At 29.4% G+C, this 13,045-nt stretch overlaps 1 protein-coding gene across 1 annotated transcript; it reads right to left on the reverse strand.

Moving 5' to 3' along the window:
* Nucleotides 1–8,461: 8,461 nt before the first annotated feature.
* Nucleotides 8,462–12,538, reverse strand: LOC125869207 (probable xyloglucan endotransglucosylase/hydrolase protein 23). Its single transcript, XM_049549770.1, has 3 exons — nt 12,231–12,538; nt 11,763–11,956; nt 8,462–9,086 (listed from the first exon to the last, which is right to left on the reverse strand). The coding sequence occupies exons 1-3, from the start codon at nt 12,492–12,494 to the stop codon at nt 8,696–8,698; spliced, it is 849 nt and encodes a 282-aa protein (XP_049405727.1). The 5' UTR covers nt 12,495–12,538; the 3' UTR covers nt 8,462–8,695.
* Between the last annotated feature and the right edge of the window lie 507 nt (nt 12,539–13,045).

Genomic DNA, 13,045 nt, shown 5'->3' on the forward strand with positions numbered 1-13,045 from the left:
TTTCAATCCACAATTAAAATAATGATGAGCATTTATGTAATGTTTCAATTTTATTATATATCCATGTCTAAATATTTAAGTATCTCCTCTCCAATCATTAACACACAAATTTTTTAATCCATGTACAAGAGTGAGTTCCTTTTCTGGATTCCATACCCGTCGAGACCAAGGTGCTAGTTTTCTTGCTCTCTTTTTGGACTCGTTAGATATTGCAGCCGTGGAACAAGCCATTTCAATCTGTAAAATTATAAATGAAAACAAGTAATATTAACTTACAACTTACTGGTAAATTATTTTAATTATAACCAAAAAAATTATAACAAAACTAGACAGTTCTGAAAAAAAAAAAGTGAAGACATACACAAATTCACTACTTATTTTTAAAAAAATATATAGATATACATTGAGATTCACTATTTGTCTACAAACAACAATGTGAGACATATAAAAAAGATTGACCAGTCGTTTTCACAAAATTATTGAAGCTATTACATTTTACGGTAAACGAAAAATAAAAAGCAAAAGTGCATGAGTATAACAAGTGTTGACACCCAATTTTGGCTCTCCCCATTTAACTATAGTAATAATTATAATGATAATAACAAAATATATATGTTATGAATTTTTATAAGAATACAAAAGAATTTTTAATTATTTATTTGACTTGATAAATTTATTTCATAAATGTTATTTCTTACAAAATTAAATACATTATATTACTACTTACTTTCTCATTTTTTTTAAATAAGTGTCGTTCTTAAGAATCAAATCTATTTTTTGTTCAAATATAATTCCTTTTGTCGCAATAGATATTTTTCATACATTTATTAAAATTAGGAAGCTTAGTTAATTGATGATTTACTAATTTATATTAATTTAATTTTAAGAGTGACTAATTTTATCAAATAAGCTAATCTTGCAAAATAATTATCACTAATGGCTATTTAATAAAGAAAGTAGTTATAATTTAAATGAATTCAATTTGAGCAAATTTGGCAATCCAAGTCTTATTGAACCGGCCAATCCGTGTATGCCACGTAGGCGAGCACATGGATTGTGCTTCTTTAAATTTGATCTCATCCTTACAATCTAATCTAACGGCCTTAATTAATTCATCCTTTTACACATATATATATATATATAATTATTATTTATTTATTTTAAACTCTTTATTTTTACCAACCATCCGATCAAATGATCGGACGGCCCAAATTAAATCCCAAAATATTTCCTTCTTTTCCCAAAATAGTACATCAGCCGCGTACCTTCCCCAAAAATTTTCCTTTCCCAGACGTGTTTTCCTCCTTCCCCATGGCCGATCCTCACCTCTCCCATCGCCTCAGTCTGAAAACGGCTATGGACTACCGGAAAATGTTAATTTCCGGTGGTTCCTTGCCCTATATCCCTATCTATCACTCAACCCCTTTCAAATCCGTCTAAAAAGGGGACTCTTGGAAGAAACTTTCTTCCCCTTCATCATTATTCCTTCAGATTTTGGCTTCCCTAAAATTCAAAATTCGAATTCTTGAGGCCAAATGGAGTTTAGATTTGTATATAAAAGAAGCTATTTGGTTCCATTCAAATACATAGAGAGGAGGGACGTCGAACAAGAACGAGATCGGAGAACAAATAGAAAGGAGGGAGAAGACATATTTCAAGCATTAGGTTATCATAAAATTTCTATATTCTTGCATTTTTTTCGTTTTCGGTCTTTGAATTCGAGTTCGAGGAATTTAGAAGTTGGAATCTTTGACGTCTAAGCTCTAGTTTGTTGCTCAACACAAGGTAATCTTCTTCCTTTTTCGTTTCTTTGTTATTTAATTTCGAGAAAACATTTTGTGTTCTGTTTGCTGTAGGTTTTGTTCGTAAGTTATTTTGTTTCAACCGGCCTGCTTATCGTTTGCAGCTGTACGATCTGTGTTAATATTTCTTTGTTTAAATCTGCTTCAAAAAATGGGTTTATAGATTGACTGTTCTGCAACTTGTTTCTTTCCAACAAGAGTGTTAGTATGCCTTTTGTTTGTTATGCGTCTTAAATTTGTCTAGTCGAGCATATGTTTGAGTGCGTTTCATCCTTAGCCTTGATTCTGTTTTGATACATCCTTCTACTTGCTTGATTGTCGCTTTAACAAAATTACCTCTCATCTTTTTTGTTATCTTAATCCTAAGGCATCTAGTTCGTCTTATTACATAAGTATAAAAAATGGCATTTCCGTTAAGCTTCATTTTATGTTTTGAAACCTCTACTTACTGGTATTGATCTTGCCGAATTAGGCGTATCTTATCTAAGTTGGTCGACCTATCTCTTTGGCACCAGTTAATGCTATGTGTTTTTGATAATTTTTATTTCTTTGGCCTTCTTTATTTCAGTTAGTAATCCTCTTATTTTAGCCTTGTTTGTTAAGTTTTTTTTTTTTGTAAAGGATTAGATGTCCGTAATTATGAGCCTACTTGAAGTTTTCCTTAATATTTATTAAGAGTAGTGTGTGGTTCTTTGTTTATTTCTTGGTAATGGCTGGTCGAATTTCACATTCTATACATGACTTGATTCAATGTTAATGGTTATTTTTGCCCGGAAAGTGATAAGGTTCTGATCCTAAAAAAATTGCCTCTTCTTCCTTAAATACAATGGTAATTTCCAGTAGTGGTATGTGGTTTGACATGGCTGTTGCATTTGGGTCAATAGTGTGATCATTTTATTTTGTAAGTTTTAGCCATCTGATTAATGACGATCCTTATTTGAATAATCGGTGTCCCCTTTACTGTTTCTTTCTTGTTCCTTTGAAAATTTAAGTTTATTAGTTTAAGCTTATTATGTCCCCCGTATTTGTTGAGTGTTGTAATAGGACTCATACATACTTGATTCCATTCATAATATGTAGAGATAGTATCACATGCCCCTCATGGAATTGCACTTAAGCATGATATTGTTTCCAGGCATCACGAGAGAGTATAGACACATTTTAGTTTGTCATTGAAGACATCGTTTTCTAGCATACCAAGATTGGTTTCGTATATAAATGTGTTATATCTGACTTGCTTTTGATCCTTGGAAGCATAATACTCATTTTTATTTAACTCATCTAGAATTAAGACATTAATCTTTATCTCTTTATTTTTTCTTATGTCTCATGTACAACCGGAGAGCTGGAGTTTCTACTTTGGAACTCGTTTTGGCCTAATATCTTAGGCCAACAACAATTAGGATCACCGCAATGCTTGGAGTCCTATAAATAGGAGTCTAATGTTCCTCCACCTATCTTTTGTTGCCTTATGTTTTTGATATGTTGGCTAACTTTTACCCTTAAGTTTCATCGTCCTACTTACATTGTTTTTGATATGTTGGTTAACCTTCACTCTTAAGTTTTGATACATCGCTTGTCTTCTTTTATTTTTGAAGATTATTCATGTGAGCCAATATTTGTTTGCTTGTGAATTTAGTTGAAACATTTTTTAAGAAATGGGTTAGCATTTTTACCTATAATACTCTTTTACGTTTGTTTTTTTTTAGTTGAAGAGAAGGGGTTTATAGTTTAAGGATTTTCCAAATGAAGTTTCAAAGGTTAAAATAATGTTAGTATTTCCAAATTGGGGAAAAGAAGTGTATATCGACTTAGTCACTTAAGGAATAGGAAAACTTATTGTCTAAAACCCTCTTTGAAATTTTAAAAGGGTGAAATAATTTTCATTTAGGTATCTAAGTAGGAAAAAATAAAATTCATGAGTTGGGACTTCCAAATGAATTTAGAGATACATAAAGGTTAAAATAATATTCATCTAGGCCTGCTCATCGCTTAGGACCTTCAAATATTTTGCAACTAGTTTAAAGGCTAAGAACAATTACATTTAGAAATTTACTTAAGGCTAAGATACTTATCTTTAGATATACATTTTTTGAAGAAAATAAGTAGGGAAATAGGATTATATATTTAACAAAAACAAATATAACTATGGGATAAGTCTCGATAGCTAAGCCTATTTTATATTCTTGACATCACCCCTTTATGAGAGCATATTTGCTATCGTCATATTTTAAATCAAATATTACTAAAATATTTTTTACATGTTATTTCAAATTTTAGAAATGTCAACAGGTTCAAAATACAAGGTACATATATATATATATGTCATACGAAAAAGGTACAAATCCTATATTTTTTTTAGTTTTTTTTTCTCTACACATAATTCATCATTTTGTTACACTTCATGTTATTTTTCTCATATCTACTATCTCTTTTACGATATTACTTATTTATTTTATTTAACTTATAAATTCCTACACTTTCATATACATATTATTTTACTACATATAATCTATTGTCAATTTTTCCAACATGTAAATAAATAATAAATATTCATATGTTTTAAACAATCTATGTGTACCTATCATACTTAAAGATCACAAAACTCTATCTAATATTTTAACATTTAGTATCATTGTTATTTATTTATTTTAGGAAACTCTATTTTTATCCAAATTACACATTACATATTACTACTCAACTACTATCTTATTTTTACGTCTTAATAAGACGTCAGGTTCTCGCAAAATTCAACATCTATATATTTTTAGGATAATTTTACAACTATATATATTTTTACATACAATTTATCATACATTTAAGTACATTTATTTATTTATTTATTTATTTTACAATATGATAAAATACTACTATTAAAGCTATTTTATAAGACTAATATATGTCGTACCTTGTAGTGTACTCTTTTCTTAAATATAATAAAATTTACTTATCATTGATTTTAAAACAAATAAATAAACACGTTTTCCTAATTATATTTTCCTAAATTAAGTTTAAGGACTATCTTCGGATAGGCTCTGAGTTAGTTCATCCCCCAAGTGATCCACACAATAGATGCTTCAACAGTGTTAATACTTTCATGTTCATGTTGATTTTCCATATGGAATTCCATATTCATATCTAAGGGGTCAACTTCCATTTCTCTTCTGATGAAATTGTGTATCAAACAACATGCACTAATAATTTTATTATGAATGTTAACCGAGTATCATGTAGGACTTCTAAGAATTCTCCAACGTCCTTTTAATAGACCAAATTCTCTTTTAATAACATTATGCGTCCTAGCATGCTCATATTAAAGAGCTCTTCTCGACATCGAGGTGATGGATTGTCACCCTGTGAATTCTTTAGCCATATCTATATCCTCGATAGGGAGACAGAAAATCATTTCCATTTATATATCCTCCATTGGATAGATAGTAGTTGCCTAAGAATGTAACTAATAATATAATTATCTTAAAATATTACTTCCCTGTCCCATTTTATGTGAGGTAGTTTGACTCGGCACAAAATTTAAGAAAGAAAGGTAGACTTTTAAAACTTGTGATCCAAAATGAATGGTAGAAATTTGTGTGGCTATAAATCATTTCAATAAGGGTAAAATAGACATTTTATAGTCAAGTTGTTACTTAATATAGAAATGTGTCATTCTTTTTGGGACTGACTAAAAAGGAAAGTAAGTCACATAATTGGGATAGAGGAAGTACTATTTTTTATATAATATAAATAGACAAGTGTTTGTGTATTTAACATATCTTGGGTACTTTCAACCCATTTCTTCGTACAATAACATTTCGCAATTCGCGATCATCAATGGTTGATCCCTCCTAATCAGGTAATACATAAATGAAGTTGAGATTTGTATCACAAACCCCCAAGGCATTATTTATTGTATCTCCATTTCGTGTTCTGTATCTTCATTTATATATTGCTTCAACTCTTATGAAAATGTAAGTACCATCTAATGCACCATGATAGCCCTCTAAGATAAATTCAACTCTAAATGCTAAAGGACAATTAAAAATAAAAACAATCTCATCATGATATTTCAAGTCTCTTTGTGGTAAATCAAATGTTAGATTGAAATTTACCTATATTAAACCATTTTCATCGATCATCAGTATCATCTTCGAGCACCAAATTAGATTTAACAAGTAACACTGGAGTTAGTTTAAGAATAACTCTTAGACATTCATTAAATGTTCGACTTACACTCCATCCCGATCTAATATAATCAACTTTGACAAATCTATTCTTCTCTTGATGAGCCAAAATGTTTAAGAACATTGATAAGTTTTCAGTACTCAACATATTTTTACTGTCAATCAACCCTACAATATTCTTGGCTAAGGAGGCTAAAATGTGAAAGACATTTCTGTCAATCCTAAATTTGTCAATACATATAATATCATTGTCAATTTAGATGAGACAAGATTTTAGGAATTCTAGCACTCATACAATATTGAATGACCTGTTTGTTTTCTTAATAACATATTGTAAATAGCCATAAAAATCAAATAAGAATAATATAGGAATGCACCACAATCTCCTCAAAAATGATAAACATTCAACATCGCACAATTGTTGAGGATCCATAGACACCTATTTTCCATTTAAAAATGGCAACATCATTATCAAATTGAATCATAGAAAAGAGAATTTTCAACCATGTTACTTAACTATTTATTGCAGACACATTAAATATGTATAATAGGAAGGTGGTAGATGATTTCGTACTAGAATATTCAATTTTATAAAAAAACAAAAAATAATATTGAAAAATATGGTAAGATGTCCTATTTTTGTTTGACTTCAATAACTAGAATACTAATACTATTTTATCACACTTCAAATACATATTCATTTCTTGCAGTTTTAAAAGCTAAATAAACTAATTTTAATGAACCCCTTTTCAAAAAGCACGATTTTTGAACAAACAAAACAAAACCCTCATAAAAAATGAGTGTACTCAAACATCAACTTCACTAGAAGATATTGCGAAGATCTAAAATTTCATTCGTCTCTCGCCAAATTAACAAGAGGAGAAAATAAGAGGAGGAAAAGAAGAAGAAGATAAAAAAAAGATAAGCCAAGTTTAGAGTTTCAAAACTTCTAACTTCAAAGAAAGAACGCAAAATTGAAAGTTTTTTTCAATCTATTTGCCTCTAGGAAGATGTAGAGTCATTTTAGATCTACAAATATGGAGAGATTATCTGGATGTTTATCTAAAAAGAAGTGGCGGAGAAGGGTCTAAAATGCCCCTCTAATATGTGAATTGGTACAAAATTACCCTTCATCCACCTTTCGGTCATAAAATACCCCTGACGTCCACCTTTTGGCTCAAAAATACCCTCGATGTTAATCCTTTGGCTCATTTTTTCCCTTATTTTTAATATCTCCCTTAAAGTAAAATTATTAGATATTTATTTATTATATTGCTTAATGTAATTGGTCCAAATTTAAACCCTTCTCAAATAAATAATAAAAATGATATTTTTAAAATTTTATTTCTTTATAAAACCACTTATGATTTATATTTTGACCCAATACACTCGAAAATATAATTGTTTCATGATATCTTCCTATTGGCCTATTTTAAATCAACCTCCAATTTATTATAATGTAACCCAACTCATAAATGAGGATCCAACTAAAATACATACTTACCCCGACTAATTGTCCATCTAAAAAATTATTATTTTCATTAATATAAAATTTTATATAATTATCCAAATGTCTTGTTCATTTTCTCTTTTATTCCCTTTTTAATCTCTTATTCTTAATTAGGGTATCCGAGACTCAAATTTGAAATGAACTCACATGTCTATATTCTTTTAATTTGTATTATTATTATTATGGTGGAATGAGGGTGGTGATAAGAGAAATGATTATTTTATTCTTTTATTTTGAATTTTGGGTACATAAAAAAGAAACATGTAATATTCGTACATATTTGCTTAATTAAGTCATCTTTTCTTGAACTAATTATTTCTATATGAATGCATCATTATTTTCCTCCTTTTTTCTCTCTTGTTTGTCATAAATTGAAAAAAAAATTAAAATTGGTTGACAACATCCAAATAGAAAAAAAAAATGGAAGAGATAGGAAGTGAAGGGCCGGGGTGGAGGGAGTGTAGAGAGTAGATGCCTAATTTTTTAAATTTATTTTTAATTTACTATGAAATTCAAAATCATGTGAGCGTACATATTAAGTAATTTCTAATTATTTTAACAGAAAAAGGGTGTAAAATGCCCTTAAACTATTAGATTTAGTACAATATTTCCATCCATCCACCTACTGAGTATGATCCGTTAGACATAAGGATATTTTTGAGCCAAAAGGTTAACGACAAGGGCTTTTGGGACCCAAAGGTGGATGGAGGGTAGTTTTTTTACCAATTCAAATAGTTGAGGGACATTTTAAGTCCTTATATTTGATTGAGAGGGAAGGGTAAAGTTGTCAATTTATATTTTTATTCATGTATTATTTATTCAGATATAATTTATTTCATCTTCTACCCCGCATAAAATAATACATAGATTGACTTATAACTTAAACATATATTGGTTATGTGGTTCTCAAATTTTCTAAGACATAGTATTATGTGTGCTGAATTTTATACCTTGACATAAAAATGCTATTAAACATGGTAAAACTTATGCAACATTTTATACCTGAATAACTCAACCCTTATTTAGTAACCAAACGACCCCTTTTAATTTTAAAATTAACAAATAGTTACAATAGGTACAAATGGAATTTCTCCATCTTATTCCTCAAATCAAAACAAACAATTCTACTAATCCTAAGGAGGAATATTACAAAGTACTATATATTTTAATTACAATGCAATAATTAACTTAATTTACTTGCACTAATTGAGAGAACACTCACGAGGAAATCCTTGAGGAAAACGTTTAATATCATTACAATAATTATAAATCATGTAATTATTTTGCACCCATTTAATCCTTGATTGGCCTGTTATGTCCAAGTTTTCACTTAGCCAAGAATTTTGTGTAGTGGAATTGCAAGAAGAAGAAGTTGAAGTTGAAGACCATACACAAGCTTGTGCATTGAAATTTGTATATGAAGCAATAAAGGGGGCTTTAGTCCAATCAGTTTTGACAAGTCCACCTCTTGTAGCCCAATCATCTGCATTCCATAAACTTGAGTATATCCACATTGGTTGTGACTTTGGATAGGGGATACCACTTGATTCCATGTTCTTGAATTGCCTAATTGGTGTCCCATCTACTGAAAATCTGATTTTTTTTGTTTAATAAAATGGGGGAAAAGATTAGTAATTAGTAATCAACATGTAAGGACAAATTAATTAAGTTCGAGAAAAGTACTTATAATCAGTATTTAAAAAGACGGGTGCGATGGGAACGTTTTACGTAGAAAAGTACTTATAATCAGTGTTTCAAAAGACAGGGGCGGGGAGGTATTTTATACAAAAAGGTACTTACTATAACCAGTATTTCAAAAGGCAACTTATTATAACCAGTGTTTCAAAAGACGGAGCGGGGGAGGTGTTTTATGTAGAAAAGTACTTATAATCAGTATTTCAAAAGATGGGGGTGGGGGGGTGGGGGGGGGAGGGAGTTATTTTATGCGAAAAGGTACTTATTATAACCAATGTTTCAAAAGGCGGAGCGATGGAGGTATTTTATGCAGAAAAGTACTTATAACCAGTGTTTCAAACGACGAGGCGGGGAGGTGTTTTACGCAGCACTAAGAGAGGCATAAGAATCGAAATATGAGGGGTAAGTCCCATAAATTTATAAGCCTATATCTGATGTATTTTTAATTTTATTAGTAAAAACTTTTAAAACAATAAAAAAAAATTGACGTATAAATGGTAGCTTTTACGTTCCAAATTTTAAGATATACACTCTATGGATCTATACCTTTCATTTTTGTGTAGAAACTCTTTTTTATACTCTCCCCTCGAAAATGCCTTTGAAAACACGGGGTATAATTACACAATATATTCTCAAGTTAATATCTCAGAAAGTCACTCAACTTTGAATTTTGACTCAAAAGTCACTCAACTATCAATTGTTTTCTCAGAAAGTCACTCAACCTATTTAATTGATATTTTAATTAAAATTAGCTAATATATTTTTTTAAAATTTAAAATCCAATTTTATTTTTTTAAAAAAACCATTTAAAACATTTAGTGACCCGCCTCATTTGACTCGACCCGTTAAAAATATAATATTGATCCATTTTATTTTACCCATTCTCCTACCTTATTCCACTCTCTTCTCTGACTCTTTTTCCTCTCTTTTTTCTTTGCTGGTTCTCCATTGCTGCCTTTACTTCTTCTTTTAGTTGAGTTTTAATTAGGTATCTCAATTTCTAGTATATGAAATTAAAGGAATCTAATGCATGGGTTCAGACTGGCACAAATTTATTTCGATTTGTATTTTAGAGTATTGTTTCGATATACGAATATTTGTTCGGAAACTAAGGAGTCCCTTTGATTACATCTTTCTCAGCAAATAATTCTCACAACACTAAAAAGAGGTGAATGTGGTCTGAAGAGAAACATGTAAAAGCAAGTTTAATTACTTAAGGCTCTATGGAGATTCTAGTTCATATGATTCTTCCAACCAAAAAGCAAATTATTACAAGTTAAGAATTGAACATGGCCAAAGCACAGATAAAAATCTGATTATCATATTTTTTTAATTTGACTTTTTTAAATCAGATTTCTTTAGTTTCCTACATAATATAGAACTTGAAATTGAAGAATTAAAGGAGAAATGGGTCATAATTAAAACCTATAGGAACTAATTATTACATTATAATTTTGTATATAACATATGTAGGATTTTTATAAAACTTTATAGATAAAAGAGGAAGAAGAGGCAGCAATGGAGAACCAAAAGAAAAAAAAACACAAAGGAGAAAAGGAGAAAGAGTCTGAGAAGAGAGGGAATAAGGTAGGAGAATGGGTAAAATAAAATGGGTCAATATTATTTTTTTAATGGATTGGGTGATCAAGTGAGACGGGTCACTAAATGGTTTAACTAGTATTTTTTATTATTTTTAAAATTTTTGGATTTTAAATAAAAAAAATATATCAGTAAATTTTAATTAAAATATCAATTTAATAGGTTGAGTGACTTTCTGAGAGAACAATTGATAGTTGAGTGACTTTTGAGTTAAAATTCAAAGTTGAGTGACTTTCTGAAAGAATAGTTGATAGTTGAGTGACTTTTGAGTTAAAATACAAAGTTGAGTGACTTTCTGAGAGAAAAATAGATAGTTGAGTGACCATCTGAGATATTAACTCTATATTCTGTCATTTCTCAATCATTTTGCTTTATTGCTTTAATTTTTTACTCTATTTTTCTTTCTCCATTAATTGATAGTAGTATATCCAGCAATCCCTTAAATTTCAATTGTTGATTCAAATTATTGTGAATAAGCACTAAATCCAAAAACTTGAATCAAAATTAGTTAGAGTAGAGTTGTTTTTGAATAATCAAGAAAGGTAAATCTTAGGTGGAAAAATAAAACTAATTAATCACCACTATAAATTATGTGAAACCTTCCAATATTATTAGTACTACACTAACTAATAATGAAGTTTATCAATATAAGAAAGGTAGGTAAAAAAATATCAATACTAAGTAAATGTCCAAAATAGAAGTTAATAAAATGCACGTAAGTGAAATATAATAATTGTTTTGCTTCCGTCTGTATGACATATTTTTCTTTTTAGTTCGTTAAAAATATGTTATATTTCTATAATTAGAAATAACTTGGCTTTAAAATTCTTTTTTATCCTCAATGAATGATTTACAGTCACATCAATATTTAAAATTTATTTAGATTAAAAAAAATTAAAAAATTTACTTTTCTTTAATTTTATATTAAATCAAATAATATCATATAAATTGAGACCGAAAATAGTAACTACTTACATGATGCTTTGAGGATTCCAAAGAATAGAATATGTATGAAAGTCCTTAGTGGGATCAAACCAAAGATAAAATTGTTGCTCTCTATCTCCCTTTCCTTGTGTGAATACATTTGTATGAAGAATATATGGGTCACCACTCAAATTCCCAAGAAACTCAAAGTCAATCTCATCATGACTTGATCCTATTGAAGATAGCTGCATTTTGTAATCCATACCAATTAAAAATCAACTTAAAAAATATATTAACATCTAATCAAATCATCACCATTCATTCAATTAATATAAAACTTAGCTATATACACCATTCATATTATCAGGTCATCGCTGTTCAAGATTATGAGTCTTATATTTTAGAAGGCATACCAAAAAATATTTTTTGGTCTACAGAATTAATGACCTGAGGGTAATGATGTACATACTCACAAAATCATAATATAACATGTAGTAATGATGAAAAAAAATAACTTACATAATATGTTGTAACAGTACCAGCAGAGTTACCAGGCACAAATTTGATTTTCAAATCGATCTTTCCAAACAAATACTGATTTTTGGATCGAAAACCAGAGCCAGAGGCTTTATCGAGGGAAAGGGTCATAAGTTGTCCATTTTCGAGTATTTTAGCGCGGCCATCACCCCATGTAATATCAAAATCTTGGTTGAAATTTCCAGCCAAAGCCACCACCAAGAACAAGAAACTCAGAATCAAGAAAAATAAGAAAGTAGTCTTCATGGTGTATGTGTTTTTGAATATTGCATGAACACAATTAGGCTTTTTATAGAATTATAGATGGAGGGCCTTGAGATATATATGAGGTGTGGGGACTAGTTTGTGTGGGGGTTGGTGAGTTTTCTTTTGTATATGTCTCATTTTGGCCCCTACAACTAGAGATCAATACTATAACACTACTAGAAAAATAAAATTAGCTACAAATTTATCGATAATCCATTACGAATTCATAACTATATGAAATTAGCATGACATTATTAATTAGCAAGCTACAAAATTTTGTACATTGTTAATTTCTTGTTTTCTAGTAGCCTAAGTAGTGTTTCATTAAGAAACCATACATTACTATGTTACTCTTCAGTATTTTTTTTGTACATGTATTTAACTCCTTATAGCAAGCATATATGACACTTGATAGGATAACTTTAAGAAAGAGTAATCAAATATTTTTTACATTCCAATTTATTTGGCATTATTTGGTAGAACGCATAATTTATGAGGTGAAAAAAGACTCATAAAATTGAAATTAAAAAATTATCAAGAAAATAAAATCA

Source organism: Solanum stenotomum, chromosome 6 (genome assembly GCF_019186545.1).
Source record: "Solanum stenotomum isolate F172 chromosome 6, ASM1918654v1, whole genome shotgun sequence".
Lineage (NCBI taxonomy): Eukaryota > Viridiplantae > Streptophyta > Magnoliopsida > Solanales > Solanaceae > Solanum > Solanum stenotomum.

Bases quoted from the DNA above. Each gene is read 5' to 3' on its own strand.
- LOC125869207 (XM_049549770.1), bottom strand. From the start codon at position 12,494: ATGAAGACTACTTTCTTATTTTTCTTGATTCTGAGTTTCTTGTTCTTG. The intron at 11,957-12,230 runs GTAAGTTATTTT...TACAAAATGCAG, and splicing joins GTACTGTTACAACATATTAT to CTATCTTCAATAGGATCAAG. The intron at 9,087-11,762 runs GTAAGTAGTTAC...AAAAAAAATCAG, and splicing joins TGGAATCCTCAAAGCATCAT to ATTTTCAGTAGATGGGACAC.